Consider the following 17,144-nt stretch of genomic DNA (forward strand, 5'->3'; position numbering starts at 1 on the left):
GTCTCACTTCGCCTATGATGGACAGCTTCAAAAATGCTAACCAGTCGTCCACAGGTGTGCAGCTGAACAAAACAGTTCCAGTTACAGGAAAATGACATACCTAGATGGACTTATAACAAAGATTCAAATCACCAAAGTGTTAGCTCGTAATCAGAGATTGGTTGTTTTACTTGATGTGATGATTCATGATTCATTTTTTATGTCTACATCTCAGGACTCTCTAATTCTGACTCTCTGAGTATTTGATTATGGCATGTTTGATAAAATCAGCCCCATTTTTGCTTCTAGATGAGAACTTTAAAAAAAAAATAACACTTCAAGTGCCCTGCCTTGATAGGAAGTCGCATTGCATATTTTATAAAGTGGGCATTTGTTGTCTTGATCTGGGTAATCTGAGGTAACTGATCGACACTCAGAAACACTCAAAGTATTCTTCTATACACAAGACAAACATCAAATCCATCCATTCAATGTCTGCACCACTTATCCTAATTAGAGTCGGAGGATCCTGGAGCACATCTCAGCTGTCCTCAAGCATAGGGCAGGGGACACCCTAAACTGGTTGCCAGCCAGTCACAGGGCACACAGAGACAGACAATTTACTCACTCATTCACACCTAAGGACAATTTGACCCATGTTTTTGGAATGTGGGAGGAAACCAGAGTGCCCGGAGGAAACCCTCGCAATCACGGGGAGAACATGCAGACTTCGCACAGGAAGGTTTGATCCCATGACCTCAGAACTGTGCCGCGGACCCGCTAACCACTCATCTGTCGTGATGCCCACAAGACTAACATGTTACGAGTTTTTTTTTTTAAATTATTTATTATTATTATTATTTATCTTACATTTAAACCTTTTTTGTGGTATATTAATCAAATAACATCTAGAATTATTTAAATGAAAGTAATACAGCAAAAGTAAAAATGAAACGATCTGCATTTATATAGCGCTTTTTAAGTCAATGACTTCCCAAAGCGCTTTACAATGTGCTCCATATTTCCCAATAGCGGCCTTGTATTGCAGCCATGTAAGACGCTAACCTGCTTATTGGGGGTATTAAGGGTTCAGTGTCTTACCCAAGGACACTTCAACATGTAACACGGACGAGCCGGGATTCGAACTGGGATCCCTTGATCCCAAGACAAGCGCTCTACCTCCTGAGCTACTGCCGCCCCTAGTAGATGACGTTGTTCATGTCAAGTGATGTTTCCATTTTTATGTTGTGGTTTAATGTTTTTTAATCCATTATGTCTATTACAAAATATGTATTTTTTTGCTTTTTTTTCCAGATGTACATTAAAATCAGGGTTTGTCCTGGATATACAATTCTAAACCTAGAAAAAAAAATCCCAGGTTTTCCGTTGGTTCGGATGTAAATTAATAAATGATTAAATACTTGTTTGTATATTTTCTCGAAGTTTTGTAAAATACTATTAGCATATTTCCAAACATAAGACACGTCAAACTATACACAAATGTAAATGACACAACAGTACATGTTTCTGTTTTAGGTATTTTTATCTTATTTGCTTTCATCCAGTTCTAATGAGAAAACACAACAGAAGGAAGGCAACCACCTTCATTACTATAAATGCTGACCCCTAGCTTGCACAGTTGCATAAAACCACAGTCTACATACAGTAACTTTGTTGTAATTTTAGTCTAGTTTGGTTAATTTTTGGGGCAATTTCTCAATGCTAATTTCATTTAGCTGTTCATCTTTAAAGCTTGCTAAACTGTTCAAGTCATATGATTGAGTTTTATCTAAAAAAAACTTTTTTGTAGGACTAAGAAGTGCCAAGAAAATTGAAGTTTGCATTGACACTAAGAGATGACCACAATTGAAGACCTAAATCATTAGGTCAGCACATGCTGTGTTGAAATCACATCTATAGGATCACAATGCCTTTCAAGTAAGAGCCCCAACACAAAGTTGTATCATGCTCGTCACAGCGCCATTAATGCTGACAACCCCTATAAGCACCTTGGTTCAACTGCAGTGCTGTGCCTTGATCACAAAAGCATCACCAGGTAGGCTCGAGAGCCCCGCGTCCCCTTCAGGGCCAGTTTTGGGATTTGAGAGCAGCTATGACCTTTAGCCAGGGAGTACGTTGTATTTGCACTTCACCCACCGGCCTCCCCCGGGCCCCCACAACCACCCGCCACCCACCTCCGGCCAGACTGCTAAGCAACCCCATCAGACCAGAGGTGCACATCCAGGGGTGACACCCTAGGGACTCCAAGAAGGTGGAGCAACACAGAGGTTAATTCCGGTCATCTACTATTTATGGCCTTGACTTCAGAACAAGGGTTGGCATTAACACTGAAAAGGAGACATATCAATAAAACATAGACTGAACTGGAAGAAGCACTTACGCTCATTCTGCACTTCATTGAAGGACCCCTGTATCGAATGCTCCTTTAAATAGGGGCCTACTCTCAATGATAATATTGTTGTGGAACTAATTACTTTATTCGTGCTCGGAAAGTTTGAATATCGTGCTAAACTTAGTTATTTTCTGCAACGTAATTACATTTTCATACATTCTGGACGTATTAAAAATTGATATTATATTATATATATTATATATATATATAAAATGAGGGGCAGCACGGCGGCGCAGTGGTTAGCGCTTGTGCGGCACAGTTCATGTCATGGGAACCTGTCGTGGGTTCAAATCCAGCTCCAGACTTCCTGTGCGGAGTTTGTATGTTCTCCCCGTGCTTGCGTGGGTTTCCTCCGGGCACTCCGGTTTCCTCCCACGTTCCAAAAACATGCATTTCAGGTGAATTGGTCGGTCCAAATTGTCCATAGGTGTGAATGAGCGAATGAGTTGTCTGTCCGTGTGTGCCCTGCGATTGGCTGGCAACCAGTTCAGGGTGTCCCCTGCCCACTGCCCGGAGATGGCTGGGATGGGCTCCAGCCCCCCGCGACCCTAATGAGGATAAGCGGTACGGCTAATGAGAGATGAGATATATAATGAGTACCAATGTTATAAGTCTTAGGTATGACTTGGCCGAGGCTTGAACCAGCAACCTAGGCCTGTGTGGGTTCAAATCCAGCTACCGGACTTCCTGTGCGGAGTTTGTATGTTCTCCCTGTGCTTGCGTAGGTTTCCTCCGGGCACTCCGGTTTCCTCCCACATTCCAAAGACATGCATTTCAGGTGGATTGGCCGGTCCAAATTGCCCCTAGGTGTGAATGAGCGAGTGAGTTGTCTGTCCCGGTGTGCCCTGCGATTGGCTGGCAACCAGTTCAGGGTGTCCCCTGCCCACTGCCCGATGATTGCTGGGATAGGCTCCAGCACCCCCCCGGCCCTACTGAGGATAAGCGGTGCAGCTAATGAGATGAGATGAGATGATATATATATATATATATATATATCATCAGTAATGATGAATATGGTTTAAATAACTAACACACACACACACACACACACAATATAATATGGTGGCAGATCATTTTGACTATTGCAACTATTATTTTGTACATTTACTAATGGTTTAATTTCTTCTATTAATAAAATGAAAAAGATAATACTTGAAGTAAGCAAAATTTCCGGATATGGATTATGGCTGATAAATTTGCTATTTTCTAAATTGTTGTTACATCACACAGAAACATTCTTAAAATATGAAACATTTAGATAATTTACTGATTTGAATTGTTTCACCAGAGAAAAGGTTTGTAATTAAAGAAAAAGAAAGAGAAAAATTTAAAATGCGAAACATTTTCTGCCAATGGGTAAATAAACTCATTTTCAGTTCCATATAGATTGGAATTTAGCATCTCTCTCATCATACACATCGCCATGGCGACAGCCAGCCAACCAATTGCGATGCAGCATGACGACGGCATTCGCGTTTGTACAAACAAGTCGTATGAACTGAGAGAATCCGATATTTTCTCACATGTTGACCCAGTCTGTGAGGTGTGCGGAAATGTCAGGGAAAAAAAAATCAATAGATAAGGACCACATCAGACCTCACTTGTCTGGCCTAGCGAGGGCACATCCCTGCGGTGATGTCAATTATCTCTGCTTTTACAACAACAAAAAAACCACCAAAAAAAGCACGAAAAAGTGTCTGCAAAACTTGGAAACTGAAGCATTTGCAAGTAACTTTTTTACTGTTCCCGCTAGATACGTGACACTAAGGAATGTGAGAATTGTATTGCAGACACTTTTTTTTAAATTTATTTCTCACCATCAGGTTGATTCTGCTTATAATTCTCCTCATGGATGCCACATTAGTCAGCTAGTGGTGTAATGTATCAAGTGGTGAGGTGCACATAATTGCATATTAGCAACTGCAGATCTTAGCTGCACGGGAAGCGCCTGCGCTAACGAACGGAGAGTCTTTATTAATCACCAATTAATAAAGGCACGTACATATCACACCCACTATTCAGCACACATGGCTTCCTTTGTTTCCGCTCTATGCTCCTACGAGCGCTGCTCTTAAATGTTTCTAATACATTTATCCTTCCCCGCTCTTCCCCGATGCATTGACATCTTCTGTTCGAAAGGGTCTGACGAGGAGCCTTTGTTTGCACAATTGCCGTGTGCATGCACACGTGCTATCGGATGAACTATCGATTCGCAGATACAGTAATGCCTTGCTGTGTCAGGGTTTACTTATCGCTGTTCAGCTACTTTGCGGATTTTCATCATGCATTGTGTCCTGCATTCTGATTGGCTAAACACAGAAAGATGCTCAATACCGCCAACATAATTTAACCTCTTCACTTGTTAACCTTGCGCTGGACCCACTTTGGCGCTCCCTAGTGGCTCCCTGTCGCTTTTTTAAAATCCTTTGATAATGGAAAAATAGATGGTTTCTGTAGGGCAGTGATTTTCAACCACTGTGCCACGGCACACTAGTGTGAGAGATCGTCAGGTGTGCCCTGAGAAATTATCCAATGTCACTTATTAAAATTTTTAATTTTATAAAACATTTATAAATCATTTTCCGCAAATAATATGTCATTGTCAATTGTCTGTGCTGTAAAAACTGGGGGCATTATAAATTATATTGTAATTAAACATTAAACATAATGTTCAGTGTCATTTTACAACATTTTTGGTTAGTGGTGTGCCGGGAAATTTTTCCAATGTAAAAAAAAAACGTCCCCTGGCTCAAAAAAGGTTGAAAAACACTGCTGTAGGGCATAACATTAAAGTAAATTCAGTTTCTTATAATGTGCACATGATGGCAGCCAAGTATCATGTAAAAAAAGTGGATAACATCCTAATCCATAGAGTTGTGCAAAAACAGCTCAATTATATTTAAAACTATAATTTGACGATACAGAAGTTGTTTGCAAAAACGTTTATACAGTACAGTACTTTTATAGACACATACTTGAGCCCGGTGATTGAATTTGTTTTTGATTAATGAGTTAATCATGAATTAAATGCATGTTTCGACTATCACAAGACATTTTGGGAAACCAAACCGGGGAAAAACGAGGATTACTGTATTTACCTGCAATAAAAAACTAGCCACTACGTATCTCAATATATTTTAATGATGATTTGGTCCGCTTTGATGAAAAAACCTTTTGGTACGTTCCCGCCCTCCTCAAAGCATCCAAGTGAACTCTAAATAGCTGTAAAATACATTTTTCTGTTCACTAATAACACAATTTAATAGTAAATAAACAAAAAAATACAGTAAAATGTTGAATAAGATAGTAACATAAATAAAATGTGAGTTTTTTTATGAGCACTTACCATGAAGGCAGTCACCGTAACAAAGGTGTGCGCAAGGTGAGGGTGCAAAGAGGAGTGACGGAGTTCGCATACCCCTTAACTTATACATTTTCCCAATATATTTTACATTTTTAAAAAAAAGAATTGTGTGTGCCGTAAAACTATTTTAATACAGGAACATTTTTATTTTAAATGACTGATTTTGTCTTGACCCTTTTGGGTCTAATCCGGATCGTTTCGGTTGTACTATTGTACATAGCCTGTCTTGCTCTGAGTAAATAGATGCTGCATTACATTTGTAAAGTTTATTTTACTATCACTTACTAAGGGAAATTGCGATCATTAGTACAGTGAGCAATCGGCCTAGGTTGACAGGTATGAGATTGAGAGACTGATGATACATAAACTCTTACTGTAAACTAAAAATTAAAGTTACTGCAACTTTAAATGAATGTATACGAAAGCATTTTTCCATCACAATATTTTCTTTGCTTGTACTAGTTTGCGTGAGCAAATTGGAACCAACTGCTGCTAGGGGTGAGCAGTCATGTGCAGTGACCAGTCTCCAGTGGTAGCCTTTCCTCTACGAGCAAGATTTTCTGAAAACCCGGATATCGAACTACTCGTGTTAAGACGTTCTCGTATACAACGGAACCACTGTACATGTATGTAAATTATCATGGCATTGATTTAAACCATATCAAATCTCCCTTTAACATTTGTGTTATGTGTGCTCCTCAAGAGTCAACTCAACACAATACGTTTCAGCGGGCTGGAGCTTGCTTACCGCCACAAAGAGGCTCCCCCGTTCAACCACGTAACAGCCGACAGTGCCTGTTTCACACTGAGCGGCCAGCTGTACAGCAACTGTGACTCTGCCCCCCTCCGGTTGGTGCCTACCCCCTCGTACGCCCGGGCTGACTGGGCCAAAGGCTCTACTCTGTGAAAGTAGGATGGCCAATACCACTGTCTTGGCTTGAAGCTCACTGCTGTTATCAGCCCAAGTCAAATGTAGAGGTGACTCCCATATCGTTTATCAATTCTCTCACAATATCACCATCATAAACATCTCTAGTAAGTGTCCTTCACGGCAATTGTGGCGATCTAAGAAAAATTTAAAGAAAACCCTCTCACCTTTTAAGACCGTGGCCTTGTCTACAGAAACAGTACGATAAATGGAGTAAATTCTCCCCCCGACCTCCATGAGAGTCTCAAAATGTCACCTGTTTTCAGTGGGGTCAAAACAAAGCAATGGGGCTTATTGATGGCATGCTGATAAAACACGAACAGGCTTTTGTGACCCTGAAGGCCCTCCAAATGTCCTCAAGAACATCAGCCAAAACATACTCTGGAACCTTCACACTAGAAAGTGTGCAACAATGAGAAGGCAAATCTATATTTTCAGAAAAGATGTGACGCAAACTCGACCATGACTTCACATGTCAGCAGCTAACAATAGAACAAAATGAAGTGACACAATTCATGATTTGAATAAAGGGCTGTTCGGGCACTTGAAGGGATGCTGTGTTATATTCTAAAACTACATGGGGTCTCCAAAGTAGTACCCGTGAGCCACAGGTAGACCACGTGTGTAGCCTGTGGTCCGATTTTGAAAATGAATAATGGGGCTTTGTGATTTTCTAGGAAATATAATTTCTATCTGGTGTGGTTGACCGACCCTGTTTTAACATCTAATAATTACAACCTGGTAAATTGTTGTAAGAACAAAGTAACAATCTGTTATTTTTCAAAATGCATCCCAAACTGGTAGCCCTTTGAGCTAATTAGTAACAAAAAGTAGCTCTTAACTTCTCAAAGTTATTTAACATCTGATGTAGAGCAATTAAAGATGAGTGTCACAAAGTGCAAGGATTAAAAACTTCAGAGAGTCAAAGACCAAACCTCACAAGTTTTTATCTAATTTTTTTCCCAGGCCTTCACAGGTTTTTTTTTTAATTGGGAGAAAGCAGCAAGATGACACCAGCAACCTCCAGATGAGCCTCATGTTATGTAAAAATAAATGTATTTGTTCATATGCTTCGAATTACTACGTGTTTTTTTTCACCACTAGGAGACGCTAAACAATACAAAATGCCCCTTTAAAGAAGGATGCGATGTTCACAGAGTGAAAAGTTTTACTTTAGCATAGCTTTGATTTGTTTTGGTTGTAAATTACAGAATTTTTCAAAGGTTATGACAGCATTTTCCAAATGGAAAAAAAATCAATTGTTGAAATATTCAGTTGAATCTCTGTTCAGTTCATGAAGTTTAATAAAAGTATGCAATAGATAATTTTTATTTTATCTCACGAGGGGGGAAAATGACTTATACAGTACTTTTGCATGTCCCGCCAATAAAATTTCCCCAAATGGAGATATTACGAGAAATCCTATCTGAATTCTACATAAATATAAAATCTTATACAGCGACGGCGGCAGCTGAAAGCAGTATAAATCTGCGCGTCTCAGGAGAAAAATTGGACACCCTCGATTCTGCGAGTGCGCCATGCCAAAAAACCTCAAAACTAAAGAGTGGCCAGCTGTCTTCTGGCCTGCTATTAAATTGCTCCTCGGATGGTGGCGATATCATTTTTTTTCCCTTTCTCCAAAGGAGTATCCCACCAGGTCCCCAAGCAGAGTGGCCAGCTGTACAGCAAATGTGTGCTGATCCATCTGGGCCCGGGCAGGCTGCGACCTCCATCTTAAGACGCTGCTGCGCCACCTTGCCCTGCTTTTCTCGCTGCTCCTTTAGTTCTTTCATGTCAATTATCCAGTCAGAGTTAGCAACTGTGTCTTGTCTATTACAAAGGTTCGAAAGGACGAGGTTCCATTATGCTTAAGTAATTAGTTACAGTTACCAGTCACTTCATTTAAAAAGTGATTGTGTTACCCCCCCAGATTACTGACACCCAAAAGGTACAAATTACCGTATATAGTTGCAATAAAGCCGACCCCCTAGAACTGCCTAAAAAAGGCCACTTAATAAAAGACATAGAAGAAAACGTAAACAAACACGTAAAAGCAGCAAGGCCTTTTTTATTTCTTGGCCTGTGCAATCTTGAGAGCTTAAAAACAGCTGAGACACCCATATCCATTTTGGCTTATGTCTTCAAACCAATTTAATATTTCTTTCTCCATTTCTAGGGATAGTCCAAAACATTTTCTTTTTCTCCAGGCATGGTGTACAGTATTTCAAGAATATTTTTACAAAAAACTCAGCACTCTTTAACTTTAGATTCTGTGCACAAGTTTCCCCATTTGTTTCAATTTTCCTGTACAGGCCACTTCCCCTCCCCACGCACCGCCTACCATTTGCTACTGATGACACACAACCAAATGTGCACATGTAAACTCTGGTAGGAAGAATGTCGGAATATCAGTTGGGAGAAATTACGTGTCCTCGTATTCTATGCTCGAAATGATGCCACCGTAGGTGTATTCAGTTTTATTCTGTACTTCTATATAAACACCCACACACCTTTGGTCATTGTATTCGGCATTGTATTGCTGGTGGAATGAGGGATACGTTACATTCATGAGCGAATGAGCAATCGTCAAAGGACAGAAGATTTTCCACGGCCTGCTTTTAAAAAGTAGCGCAGTAAAGTGCCAATGCCGTGTTGTAATGTCAATTAAGTTACACAATTTTATCAATAACGCGTTACAGTACTTGTTACCGATAAAAGTAATAGCGTTCCTTTATAATGCGTTACTACCATTACGCCACGCGACTATATATAGAGTTATCAGTGTGAAGTGACAGCACGTCGGCGAGGGCCACCGATGAAAACAACACCCCTATGATTCCGGCGTCTGCTCCATTACCTACGCTAATAACGCTGACAGCTGAGCGGAGATGACCCCTTCCCCCCCTGTTGCCCCTCTCTTGTGCAGATGGCCATTAAAGAGAGGAAGTGTCCTTTTTTCCACCAGAGAAGGTATTTAGAGTTTTTCCAAATTGCAAGTTTTTTTCAACGTTTTTGGCCCCGATTCGTTTTGCCTTGATTATAGGTTGGATTGAATTCAACCCTGATTCTGTGTTTAAAGAGATACTACTGTTTTGCTTGGCACAACTATTTGTTGAATTTCATCAAATTGGTGATAACTCACCTAACGCCCAAAACCTATTTTCACATCAATTACTATTTGTTATATGTTTGAATTTGAAAAACCTACACTGACCAGGAAAATGTCAATTTATATATGCAAGCCCCGGCATATACTTATCGAAAGCCATAACTTTTAGTGTGGAAGAGCCTTCGGGAGGTCCCTTTAGTCACATGGTTACTCTGCCTTGCTATAACACTGTTTACTTTTAACAGTTCCGCTACTTTACGGATTGGTATTGTGCATTGTGTTCTGCTCTTTGACTGGCCAAAGAAGATAGTAGTCATTGGTCATAGATAAAGAATTGTTCACAGTATATAGTACTTTTGTTTGGTAAGTGAAACGATGGGACTGTAAAACGGGTTTTTTTATTTTTTATTTCAATTCATTGTAGAGTATTTAATTGTACGTTTTGTACTTCATGGATTTTGCCTGTCTCGAGTTCATTTTAGAACCTAAACCCAGTGATAAATGATCACTAGTTATTTATATAAGATTTTCTCTATTTTTAGAACAATATCATAATTCCTACCCCTAACCATTAATGTTTGTATTGTGGCTTTTTTACAGCCTTAATTGTATTTTTTTTTTTTTACAAATATTAAACACAATTAATATATACTACCTGCCTTTAAATGGTATTGTGTAAAAAAAAGGTAAAAAAGAAAGATTCTGTTCCAATATTTATAATTTTTAAAGAAAAACAATGAGCATATGTGATATAGTTTCGCATGATTCATGAAATCATTTTTTACACCAACTATATCTGTGAAAAATGTAATGCTATTTGTCAAACATTAATACAGTAATACAATCTTTAAAACTTCTATGATTATATAAAAGAAAAAAAATACAAGCATGATAGTCTCTTTCCTTCCGAACCAACCATGATTATTTTTTTTTAAATAACTTGATACAATTGTTGTTCGGGCTTTCATTATTCCGGTGGTCATGTTGTGGCCGGTGGGTGTGTTTTCCACTCTATTTGTTTCACGGATATTACAAATTCGATTTAAGACAAATAGCAAGCGTGCACATGTGGCTCTCTCTACATTTTACAAATCGTCGAACAAAAACCCTTTTGAGGAGTCTGATGGAAGGCGTGATACCTCCCAATCCAAAACGAAGACATATCAGAGGACTGAGACATCAGACAATAACCCAATCACCTATCCTCTGTTATCCTAAGCTACCCGAATTCCACTAATATGGAGGGAGCTGTGCGCCGGCGCAGTTGAAAGACATAAAGTAACCAGTAGGGGGGTTTGTTTTCTACCCTCCCAGTGTGCTTCGTGTCTGCCTTTGCAACAGAAAGGACTAATACTGGCATGGTACTGTATTAGGCGCCCCCAGTAGAATAGTGGGTGAGCAGATTGCAAAGATGAATACAAAACACACACCTACACTCCAGGCTCGTCTCTCTCCTTTGCAAATGCACCGCAGCATCAAAATCACAAATCACATGCTTCTGATTGTTTATGCACAAACAGTGGGCCCCTGATAGAATTGCCTGGCGGTCCTGATAGAATTGCCCACCGTGTTTAAATTCACCTGCGCCTAGAAGCGTGTCCCAAACAGAGAGGCGGTTTGGTTCCAGATCAATGAGTCTCTCCCCCACTGAAGACAACAGATAATGCAGTGTAATGAAAGAGCCGCCAAACGAGCTGAATAAATGAATGAATAAAGGAACATGAGACCAGAATTCAGATGCCTACTTACTGCAGGATAGGGAAAAAATGTTTTCCAATTGTCTTGTCTGTACAAATGTCTCCTCCGTGTAAGGAATCAAAACAAAGACAACTAAAGGTTTTTGGAGATGCAATTTTTCTTTCACTATACAAAGTGTTTCAAAAAGTTGTAATCCTTATAACACTAATACATATATGTATTTTGCTGTACTAACTCAGAAGCAGATAATTTGTATATAAAAAGAATAAAAAAAGCAAAGTGCTGAAAATTGTTAACCAATATATTCTTGAGGATGTTTTGCAAGAGCTGGATTACAGATTTGACATATCCCGTGTCTTAGGCGGGGCACACAGTAAACATTAGTAAAATTGTTCACAAAATCCATATGTTTTTGAATTCCTCATTCAGATTTGACATAATAAATCTTTTGAGTTTCAACATTGAAATACATTTTCAGAGAAATAGATCTGGAGAGAGGAGACCATTTTTTATTTTGAAGTTCGAGTGCATCAAAGCGAACCAAATCATATCTTTGAACTACATTGAGATACATAGCGACTCGTCTTTCATTGCGGAGCTACAGTATATCTGAAAGGATATGGCACGTTTAAAGCCATGACCTGTATCATCCCCTATCAAAGGGATCCCTACATTATCCATTATCATAATCCCATAGAGTCAAAGCTAAAGACTTCCAATTCCTGTTGAACTATTTTTGCTTTATACTTTATGCAAAAAAAAAAAAACTCCATCAAATAATATCGTGGCGAGTTTTTCACCCTTTATATATATATATATATATATATATATATATATATATATATACATATACACATAGATGTTGGATGTGATCTTCTTCTCTTACATGCAAAAAAACTAATATTTTTTTTCAACATTGAATCAACTTTTGTAACATTTCAGCATTCTCCATGAGCATGCTCACAACAATTTGGATCAATCTCATGCAAGAGGAAATTAAAATGACTTTCTTATGTTTATGGATACACAACACTTGGGGATGAATTCAAAATATGAAAGCAATTCCACCTAGTTTGTGACGTGATCCAGAAACCTTTGAGCCTAAATGAGACAGGGTCAAATATTTTATTAGATTTTTCACACCATGTGGCTCATCATCAGTAGTAATGAAATGTTCTTTTTAATTTGAATGCTTGAATGGATGGTGACGGTTACTAGTTAAATATTAAAAATCACACCCATCATGTTTTACTGATTTGAATGCTTATAATGGGAAATTATATCACAACAACCAATAGTTTATCATCGAAGTACCCAAGACGGTTATGTCACCAGAGGTACGCACACACACACACACACACACACACACACACACACACACACACAAAGGAAATTTATCTCCTACCGAGCATATGGTTCGCTACATGAACTTGGATGTCCCATTCACTGTAGAATACCATCTGACATTTGATGCACTGGTATGTCTTTTTCTGTAAATAGAACACTATCTCGTTAGTCTCATCATCATAAAAATGAACAAAACATTGTAAAACAAATATGAGCCAAAATACCTCCTCAGTTTGTGACGGACTGGATCTGGGCATTGGGGAGATCTGGGGGGTCTTCAGCTGTCCACTGTTGCCATCTCCAGGGTGAACAGTCTGGACATGGTTTTGCAGTTCTGCCTCCGACTCAAACTTCACATTACAGCTTGAGCACCGAGTCTTTGTGGCAGCCATTGAGGATGTTGAAGAGGATGAGGACGACGAAGAAGCGGCTTTGCCTTTACCCTCACCTGGGCTGAGACTCTCGCCCTGGACCCATTGGGTGGGGTTTGGCGCCGGGGTGGCAGCACCGCCCTGTTGCAGCTGTTGCCTGCCTCCATTCATTGTGGGGCTGGAGTTTTTCGAACCAGCGTTGGCCACACAAGATGCACAGAGTCCATACGGCAGGCCGTTGATGTCTAATTTTACTAGGTCTTGCTTTGAACGGAAATCTTTCAAGCAAGAGGCACATTTAAATGGTTTTTGGACATGGTGTAACTGTTGGTTGTGAGCGAGGCCACGACCAGTGGATTGGTTGGTTGACATTGTTCCAGTTTTTTGCATGTGGAATGTCCCGTGGATCTTGAGCTCCAACGTGGAGGTGACTGTCTGCATGCACACCACGCACCGGAACCCCGTGAGAGAATTCCTCAGGTCAGGGTGCATCTGACAATGCTCCAGAAAGTCCTCCTCACTATGCAAAGGCATCTTACAGATGCGGCAGCTGCCTGTATCGAGACTTTTGCTGTGAGTGACCTTGTGTTCGGTCAGGGTGAGCAAAGAGGGGAAGCGCTCCCCGCAGATTGGACACATGTAGTGTTTGACGGGCCCAAGGTGGGTCTGCATATGTTCCCGTAGACCGGGCTCGGAGAAGAATGTACGAGAGCATACATTGCACTTGTGGTTCCCTTTGATCATTTCGGCTTTGCGTTTCATCATGGCACTCTCCCCAGGGCGGATGTTGTGGTCCCTCAGCTGGTGGTTTGTGAGAAGCGACTCCATTGTGTAAGAAGCCCCGCATATGTCACAACTATACATGGGGTCCGCAGTCTCCACCTCTTCCTCACTTCCATCATGGCTGTTCTGGGACTCCACCGCAGATCCCCCAGTGGTCCCCGTCCCGTGGCTGTTGGTTAGAAGACCTTGCAACTCAGCCTCATCTTTCAGGTGGCCGTCCGGCCCGCTGACAGCTGAACCGTTTGCGCCGCAGTTTTGCCCCTTTCCCTCAAAGATGCAATGCTTCTCCCGTAAGTGTTTCTCCAGAAGCACAATGGCGTGGAAGGCCTTGCTGCAAAAGCGGCAGTTGTACTTTTTGCTGTGTGTGGTGATGTGACACTGCAGTTCCACCTCAGTCCCGAACGACTCCCCACAGAAGATGCAACGATGGGCACAGCCTTGATTTTCCAAGTGGCTGTGTTTGACGTGCAGCTGCAGATCGGTCTCGTGCCTGAAGTCCCAGTTGCAGGAGGTACAGCGGTATACCTTCTTCTCATTGCTGTGCTTCACTGCTAAGTGGAGTTGGGTCGACACCTTTGAGTCAAACACTTCTTGGCACAGGGTGCACCGAAAGAACACAAAAGTATGCATGTCCAGCAAGTGCTTCTGCAGGTCATCCACAGATGTAAACTGCTTGTCACAACTCTCACAGATATAATAGGTAGACGTGATTGTGAAGTGGATGGTGACATGTTTCAGCAAGGATTCTTGGTTCGGAAACTCTTTGTTGCACTGGGGGCATGTCAGTTGGGGCTGCAGGCCATCCAGGTGAGTTTTCAGGTGAGTCTGGAAAAGATCCAAGTTTGTATACTTGGCTCCACACTGGTTACATATGAACTCGCTAGCAGAACGTGTGGTGGATCCGCCTGTTTTGAGGATGGATGCTTGGTCTATAGTTATGGGAGATGAGGGGCTGAGAGCGTGCAAGGTCTTCTTTCCATTATTGATGTAGTTAAGTGCAAGAGGAATGTTCTTGTGATTCTCCTTAATGTGCTTGTTGAGCTTAAAGACACTGTTGAAGATAGGGGAATTTGTGCAGTACGAGCAGGAGTACACCTCTACGATGGGCTCCTTGGGGGTGACTGCCAGAGGAGAGTCGAAACGAATGCTGCCGCCCTCACAGTGAGTCTGACGGACATGCTCTTCCAAGGATGTCTCTGTCAAAAAACCCATGAAGCACTGAGGACAGAAGAAGGCATTGCTCTCCTTGGCCACAGGACTTGGGAAACCATGGGAACAGCGGATATGCTCCTGCAGTGCGTTGAGATCGCTGAGGATCTCGGGGCAGAAGTTACATTGAAGGAGGGAATCGGACAAGCCAACAAGCAGGCTTTCGGCATTGTGGACCTGCTTTAGGTGTTCATTGAGGTTTAATAATGATGGCAGGACCTCTAGGCAAAACTGGCACGTGTGAGCCTGCTCTGGTTTATCCAGATGCATGGTTCGTAGGTGAATCTGAAGCACAGCCAAGCTAGAGAACACTTGCTTGTTGCAGTACGAGCAACTGTAAGAAACCTTTGGCTGTTTGGCCGCTCGCCCCCCGACATCAGACGTGTTGTGACTGGCCCTTTTCCTTCTTCCCCGAGTCTTGGGAACAGGGGGCGCTGTTTCCACCATTGTCGAACTGTCAACGGAAAGGTTAGAGTCTGGAGTGGTGCTTGAGACTGAAGTGTAGCCCACCGTCAGTAAAGAAGGGCTGTTACTGTGGTTACTTGATTCGGGGAGCTGGTGAATGTCCATGTGAGCGTAGAGGTCTTCGACAGACAAGAAGTGCTCAGAGCAGATTGGGCACGAGTGGCTCTTACGATCTCGGCTGTGGGCATGGTCAATGTGGGTAAGCAAAGTGCCTTCGTCGCTGAAGGGCTCATGGCAGTATATGCACTGAAGTGTGGCGCCCAGCCCTCCGTCCTCCGACGGGGAGCACTCAGGGTGGCACTCGGCAATGTGCCTTTGGAGGTCCTCAGGGACATCAAATCCTTCCTCACACCTGCTGCACTTGCGCGTTTCCTTCACTTTCCAGTCGTCAACTCTGCAGAGGTTGGAACCGGTGCCCTCTTTTCCCTTTTCGTGCACTTGCATGTGGCCTTGCAATGAGCTGGAGGAGAGGAAGCCTCGCCGGCACACAGGGCACTTATGAGGTTTGTTGGAGGCGTGGGTCTTCATGTGGATCTTCAGGTGATCGCTGCGGGAGAAGGCCGAGTCGCAGTCGCCACAATGGTACTTCTTGTCACCGGTGTGCAGCTTGACGTGCCGGTCGCGGCTGCGCTTGTGCTTGAACAGGCGGCTGCAGAACGTGCAACTGAAGGGGAGTTTGTCACCGTGGCTCTGCTCGTGACGTTTGAGAAAGCTCAGGCGGCTGAAAGACTTGTTGCAGAATTGACACGGGTACGGCAGGCCCTGTCCCCCTTCGTCCTCTCCGAAATCATAGTCCTCGCCGTGCCCGGGAGACGTCTGATCCTTACTGGACGGAGACGACGCCGGCCAAGAACATGATGGGTCGTCCTCGATGTCTGCGCCGTCTGGAAAGGTAACAGAAAGAAAAAAAGTATTTAGCACGGCAATTCAGGAAGAAAAATCTTGCGTTAGCAACCCATTAGTGTCTCGATAGTGATTGTGTTGTCAATCATTTTAACTGCAAGCACAATGCGCATGATTTTGTATCTTAAGTAACACTGAACAATGTCTCCCAGTAGGTTTCATCAAAAGTTACAATATAACACACAATTGAAAGTATAATTAGAGACGATAATAAGAAAAAAATGCTTTCACCACAATTAACCTTGTATGTGGCCATGTAATGGCTTAGCACACTGTGACTCATAACACAATCTGCTTGACATTTAAAGCAAATGCAAGACAGTGGGTGCACTAGAAGATGTAAGCCTGGCATGAGGTAAATTAGAATATTTCTATTATTTGTGAACAGAAACAGGACTACAAAAAAAATTCAAAAAAAACATGGGCCCTTGAAATAACTTTAAAGCCAAAACACACACAGAAAACTACAAGGGTGGGATGGGAGCAAACATGAAGCAATTTCAACCAAAGCCTTACAAAACCATAAGGGAACCCTCAGCGGCAAGACAAATTACTTTCATGAAAAGTTTAACATT

The 17,144-nt window shown here is 41.8% G+C and overlaps 1 protein-coding gene across 6 annotated transcripts in view; it reads right to left on the reverse strand.

Moving 5' to 3' along the window:
* Positions 1-17,144, reverse strand: part of LOC148374578 (zinc finger protein 521-like) — a 200,774-nt gene that overhangs the window by 94,233 nt on the left and 89,397 nt on the right. For 5 of the 6 annotated variants that reach the window (XM_088338223.1, XM_088338214.1, XM_088338195.1 and 2 more), the window contains 2 exons: positions 13,063-16,550; positions 12,897-12,981 (listed from right to left, as the gene is read on the reverse strand). In XM_088338223.1, coding sequence (XP_088194349.1) covers positions 12,897-12,981; positions 13,063-16,194 — 3,217 coding nt within the window. In that variant the 5' untranslated portion in view covers positions 16,195-16,550. Of the gene's footprint in view, positions 1-12,521; positions 12,593-12,896; positions 12,982-13,062; positions 16,551-17,144 lie in introns of those variants that run through there. The other variant, XM_088338232.1, reaches the window with a different exon arrangement.

This window comes from Urocampus carinirostris, chromosome 1 (genome assembly GCF_059441175.1).
Source record: "Urocampus carinirostris isolate Australia breed hairy pipefish chromosome 1, RoL_Ucar_1.0, whole genome shotgun sequence".
In the NCBI taxonomy this organism is placed as follows: domain Eukaryota; kingdom Metazoa; phylum Chordata; class Actinopteri; order Syngnathiformes; family Syngnathidae; genus Urocampus; species Urocampus carinirostris.